Source organism: Triticum dicoccoides, chromosome 7A (assembly GCF_002162155.2).
Source record: "Triticum dicoccoides isolate Atlit2015 ecotype Zavitan chromosome 7A, WEW_v2.0, whole genome shotgun sequence".
Classification (NCBI taxonomy): Eukaryota; Viridiplantae; Streptophyta; class Magnoliopsida; order Poales; family Poaceae; genus Triticum; species Triticum dicoccoides.
Genome location: NC_041392.1, coordinates 241,504,765 through 241,511,018, shown reverse-complemented (window position 1 = coordinate 241,511,018; position 6,254 = coordinate 241,504,765). Strand labels below are relative to the sequence as shown.

At 46.3% G+C, this 6,254-nt stretch overlaps 1 protein-coding gene across 4 annotated transcripts in view; it reads left to right on the top strand.

The window, feature by feature from the left end:
• Positions 1 to 3,658: 3,658 nt before the first annotated feature.
• Positions 3,659 to 6,254, top strand: part of LOC119333489 (glycine-rich domain-containing protein 2-like) — a 7,728-nt gene continuing 5,132 nt past the window's right edge. The window contains exons 1-3 of one of the 4 annotated variants that reach the window (XR_005161204.1): positions 3,659 to 4,010; positions 4,309 to 4,716; positions 4,832 to 5,113. Coding sequence is in view for 3 of the 4 variants with exons in the window: in XM_037606364.1 (XP_037462261.1) it covers positions 3,690 to 4,010; positions 4,309 to 4,716; positions 4,832 to 5,113 (1,011 nt within the window). In the remaining variant the exon portion in view is untranslated. Of the gene's footprint in view, positions 4,011 to 4,289; positions 4,717 to 4,831; positions 5,114 to 6,254 lie in introns of all 4 variants that reach the window. The other 3 variants (XM_037606364.1, XM_037606367.1, XM_037606366.1) reach the window with 3 other exon arrangements.

The window sequence follows — 6,254 nt, the reverse complement described above, 5'->3', positions numbered from 1 at the left end:
GTTCTACTCGTGCACAACATCAACGCATAAAACCTAGGCTCGGATGCCACTGTTGGGGAACGTAGTAATTTCAAAAATTTCCTACGCACACGCAAGATCATGGTGATGCATAGCAACGAGAGGGGGGTGTTGTCTACGTACCCTCGTAGACCGAAAGCGGAAGCGTTAGCACAACGCGGTTGATGTAGTCGTACGTCTTCACGGCCCGACCGATCAAGCACCGAAACTACGGCACCTCCGAGTTCTAGCACACGTTCAGCTCGATGACGATCCCCGGACTCCGATCTAGCAAAGTGTCGAGGAAGAGTTCCGTCAGCACGACGGCGTGGTGACGATCTTGATGTTCTACCGTCGCAGGGCTTCGCCTAAGCACCGCTACAATATTATCGAGGATTATGGTGGAGGGGGGCACTGCACACGGCTAAGAGAACGATCATGAAGATCAACTTGTGTGTCTAGAGGTGCCCCCCTGCCCCCGTATATAAAGGATCAAGGGGGGAGGCCGGCCGGCCCTAGGGCGCGCCAAGGAGGAGGAGTCCTCCTCCTAGTAGGAGTAGGACTCCCCTCTTTCCTACTCCTACTAGGAGGGGGAAAGGAAGGGGGAGAGGGAGAAGGAAAGGGGGCGCCGCCCCCCCCTCTCCTAGTCCAATTCGGACCAGAGGGGGAGGGGGCACGCGGCCCACCCTGGCCGCCCCTCTCTCTCTCTCCACTAGGGCCCATAAGGCCCATTACTTCTCCCCGGGGGTCCGGTAACCCTCCGGCACTCCGGTTTTCTCCGAAATCACCCGGAACACTTCCGGTGTCCGAATATAGCCGTCCAATATATCAATCTTTATGTATCGACCATTTCGAGACTCCTCGTCATGTCCGTGATCATATCCGGGACTCCGAACAAACTTCGGTACATCAAAATATATAAACTCATAATGAAACTGTCATCGTAACGTTAAGCGTGCGGACCCTACGGGTTCGAGAACAATGTAGACATGACCGAGACATGTCTCCGGTCAATAACCAATAGCGGAACCTGGATGCTCATATTGGCTCCCACATATTCTATGAAGATCTTCATCGGTCAGACCGCACAACAACATACTTTGTTCCCTTTGTCATCGATATGTTACTTGCCCGAGATTCGATCGTCGGTATCTCAATACCTAGTTCAATCTCATTACCGGCAAGTCTCTTTACCCGTTTCATAATACATCATCTCGCAACTAACTCATTAGTTGCAATGCTTGCAAGGCTTATGTGATGTGCATTACCGAGAGGGCCCAGAGATAACTCTCCGACAATCGGAGTGACAAATCCTAATCTCGAAATACGCCAACCCAACATGTACCTTTGGAGACACCTGTAGAGCTCCTTTATAATCACCCAGTTACGTTGTGACGTTTGGTAGCACACAAAGTGTTCCTCCGGCAAACGGGAGTTGCATAATCTCATAGTCATAGGAACATGTATAAGTCATGAAGAAAGCAATAGCAACATACTAAACGATCGGGTGCTAAGCTAATGGAATGGGTCATGTCAATCACATCATTCTCCTAATGATGTGATCCCGTTAATCAAATGACAACTCATGTCTATGGCTAGGAAACATAACCATCTTCGATCAACGAGCTAGTCAAGTAGAGGCATACTAGTGACACTTTGTTTGTCTATGTATTCACACATGTATTATGTTTCCGGTTAATACAATTCTAGCATGAATAATAAACATTTATCATGAAATAAGGAAATAAATAATAACTTTATTATTGCCTCTAGGGCATATTTCCTTCACTTTCCACATTCACTCGACACGTGGAGGACGAAGATTATTCAAACGCGCAGAAGCCAAGGAGGCGACATTGGATCAATGCCCGAATAGATTGCGTGGGGATGAGTGAAGGGGGAACCCGCCTTGCAATTCTAAAGACAATCTGCACGCCGGACTCCTTGTCATTGAAAGCCAGGTTCAGGGGCTACTGAGGGAGTCCTGGACTAAGGGGTCCTCAGACGTCCGGCCTGTTATCCATGGGCCGGACTGATGGGTCGTGAAGACATGAAGGCCGAAGATTGCACCATGTCCGGATTGGACTCTACTTGCCGTGGAAGGCAAGCTTGGCGACCGAAAATTCCTTCTTATGTAACCGACTCCATGTAAACCCTAGATCCCCTCGGTGTCTATATAGACCGAAGGGGATAGTCCGGAAAGGACACCACATATACTCATTATCATATTCATAGGCTAGATTTATAGGGTTTAGCCATTACGATCTCGTGGTAGAGCAACTCTTGTAATACTCATATTCATCAAGATCAATCAAGCAGGAAGTAGGGTATTACCTCCATAGAGAGGGCCCGAACCTGGGTAAACATCGTGTCCCCCGTCTCCTGTTACCATCGATCCTAGACGCACAGTTTGGGACCCCCTACCCGAGATCCGCCGGTTTTGACACCGACAATGATCATGTTTTGTAATATCGACAACCGGCAGGAGCCTTAGGGTTGTCTTTCAATTATTGTATGAAATGCAAGCGCCATGTAATTGCTTTACTTTATCGCTATGCGTTAGCAATAGTTGTAGAAGCAATAGTTGGCGAGACGACCCCGACGCAATGATGGAGATCAAGGTGTCGAGCCGGTGACGATGGAGATCATGACGATGCTTTGGAGATGGAGATAAAAAACACAAGATAATGATGACCATCATGTCACATATTTTGATTGCATGTGATGTTTATCCTTTATGCATCTTATTTTGCTTAGAACGACGATAGCATTATAAGATTGTCGGCGTTCTAGGATCGAGGGTACCCACATCTGCTTGCCTGTGGCCCACGACGTGGCTCCCTCGACGCCTGGTACGGCCCAGCTGCAAGGCTTCTAAGTGAAGACCCTCGCGAGGGCCCCGACCTCGCGAGGAGAGCGACATCAAGACCTCCCAAGAGACGGCGGATGGAGGACGAAATAGACTTGGACACCGAGCACTGCTGCCATAGGATAGGTTTAGGGCCGGGTCGTTTATTTTTCTGAATGTTCGAAATCTAATGAAAATTCATCGTGCTTGCATGAATGTCGCCAGCTTTGTATAAAATGCACCGTGTTGCATGAATTTCATTCGGTTTGTTGAAGAAGTGTTTGAAATGTATGCGGGCAACATTGGCAACGGCCTCCTGCATCCGTGTACGCGAACTGATCCCTTTATTCATGGACGAGTGCAAGAGGAAATTTACAGGTTGTCGTTAGAGATATTCTTATAGGGATAGAATGTATGACCATGCGGTCATAGGTATGTGCATGTAACTAGCTTCAACGATTGTAGTGTATTAAAAAAACAATAACGGACAACATCACACTGAAAAAACGTAAAATTCTAGACAAGAGGTAAGAAGATGAGAAAGCATCTTTTTCTATAAAAAGAGTGTGGTCTGAGGTGTGAAGTGGGAGAGAAACTCTGTCCAGACAAGAGATTGTTGGAGTGGATGAAAATTTTTTTATGAAATTTGTACTGGCCTAAAAATCATCTTACATAAAAATATCCCAAAGATCAGATTCCTTCAAAAGAAATGTTTATAGAAATCGTTTGTTCGGCCCGCCCCATCCTAATCATGCGCCATGAATCATCCATCAGTCGGCACATGCCCCTTTTGACCAACCACTCTCTGCACTTTCGCAAGTGACAACAAAAAATATTCTCACCGATGACAACAAGGCGAATGCCCTCCGCAGCAGAGGCGCCGCCGGAGGGCACCATGCCCTCCTCGTCCCCTGGTCCCCGCGGGCAGGCGGGCTATCCCGCCGCCTTCTTCTCGGTCGACCTCGCCGCCGCCGCGCGCCGCCTCCTCGCGTTCCTTCGCTCCGCGTCCGCCCGAGGAAACGTGGGGTCGCTGTCCGTGCGGAGGTACGAGGAGATGTGGCTGCCGCTCGCCGCCGATGCGGCGGGTGGAGGAGGAGAGGAGGCGGCGATGCTGCTGCCCCCGCCCGACGTGCACCTCGTCTGGCTCTGCCACTGCTTCCACCATGTGAGCCTTCTTGCCGCCATGTTTTCTTTTACTGGTTGCGTCACGTCTTCATGACTTGCTCATTTTTCTGGAGGTTATTTTACTGACGGCCAGGTCAACGTAGCCTAAATAGTTACAGTCACAATTTAGGAATACTCTGCCTTGCTTGTTCTTAACAGAATTTGTATTTTCAAAATGATCCCCTGGCTGTACTTCATTTTTCTCAAAACAATCACTAAACTTTAGGATCCACTTATATTTGAGCCTTTAAAATTTTCTGACAAAGTGTGCGATTTCAAGTGGATTCTTCTGTTCCCAGGAGAGCTATGTCGCATACTGTGCATCAAGGTTTGGACGCCTCATCGATCGACCATCAATACTTGATGCTGAGAATGAGGAGCATGTCGCTGACTGTTGTCGGGACATCTGGGCCGCGCGCTACCCATTGGAGCCGTTTGACCTTGACAACAATGAATTTGATGGAAATAATTCAAATGGCATTGAGAACGACAGTGCTAATAGCGAAATTTTCATGATGGTTCAAACATACGCTGGCCTAGCAGACCACTTTGCCTCACCCTTTGTCTCAGAAGGTGTCTACCATGTCGCTGCGAGACGGCGTTACACGTGTTTCCTTGACCTCATCAGAAAGGGTGTGTGCACAACCAGAGAAGACACTCGGCTCGTGCCTAGCCTGGACATATTACTGATGTGGCTTGCTCATCAGGTATGTGTAGTGACGACTTGCCAATCCACTTAAGCTGTTAAGCAAAGTAGCAACTGAATGCTTTGTTACCCTCTGTATATATACAGCTTATACAGTTGTTATGTATCCTTGGCAGAGTTTTCCGGCGAGCTATGCAACAGACATGACACTGGTTTCTATCAAGGACAAGGTTATGAAAATGGTGGTCAGTTATGGGGAGGTGGCCAGTGAGGAGACGGTGGAGAGGACAAGGATCTTGTGGGAGGAGGCATATGATGAGCCATACGATCTGTCTGGTTCAGAGGTTGATGCGGCAGCAGTTGGCACAGCAAGGGAGGCGTTCCATTGGCAGGCTGCAGTATCAGAAGAGGACACCAACCGGCTGTACAAGGGGTTGCAACCTAGATTTCTTATGGAGGTATTTCTTAGGCTGTCCAATCATATTTTAACTTTATGAAGAACTTGTGATACAGCTTCATATTAGCTAGATTGATAGTGTTCTTGGTGGCTGGCCAGTAAAAACCAATTTCTACTCGGCTACTTAATTCCATTCGATTCTTCTTCACAAAAATTCCATCTGCTTTGGCATTTCCTTATGTCTTGGATTGGTAAAGAACTGAGAACTTGGGGATCTGCCAGGCATGATGTCCACAAGCCATCATACTATGGCAAATATTAACAGAACATTTGTCAAAAAAGCAAATGGTTTATTCCACATTATGGGCACTTCAAGACAACAAGCCCAAGATGCAAGATTACCTATATTGAATCTGTTAAGTAGTGAATGTAGTTGGTAGACCTGCAAATATTAATGTGGTCATCATGTCGTAAAATATGCCGTGGATTTTTATATCAATATAATTCAGTCATTTAATTATCCGATCACAAGAGTCCAACTATATAACTGCAAGTAAAATGTTAATTCTTGTGTGCTTCTGTTCTATCCTTGGAAGAACAAAAAGCTAAAGTTTGCACCGTTATTGAGGTAATGAGCTTATCTGCACCTACTCATTAGTATTTGCAGCTGATAGGTATTCGAAAAAAATTAGGCACACATATCTATTTGTACTTCCACTGAAAGTTCTTAGAAATAATATCGTACCTAGAAGGCATGAACTTGAAACAGGAACATTTACTCATTTAGTGCCAACCGAGTTCGCTGTGCGGGCATCCCCCACCACTTTCCCACTGAATATTGAAAAGTAGAGAATTGACCCATGATGCACGACAAAATAAGGTAAATTAAGTTATTATCTAAACTCATTATTGGATACACAAAGGAAAGCTCACAACTATGACTTTTTTGGTTTTACTAGATAATTGCCCGTGCGTTGCAACGGGGCCACAAATAATTTGTACGCAATTACCGTGATTACATACCAAAAAATGGACTTTAGCTGCCAATTGAATCAGCACTTCCTTAAAAAAATCAACATTTATTGACTTGCCAAAAAAGACAGGGTTTTATATGGTAAACCAATAACATGCGCGTGGTTTTCAACAAAAATATGTGGGGAAAACCAGAGTAGAAAAATCAAAACGAAGAGAGGGTGGCGGGA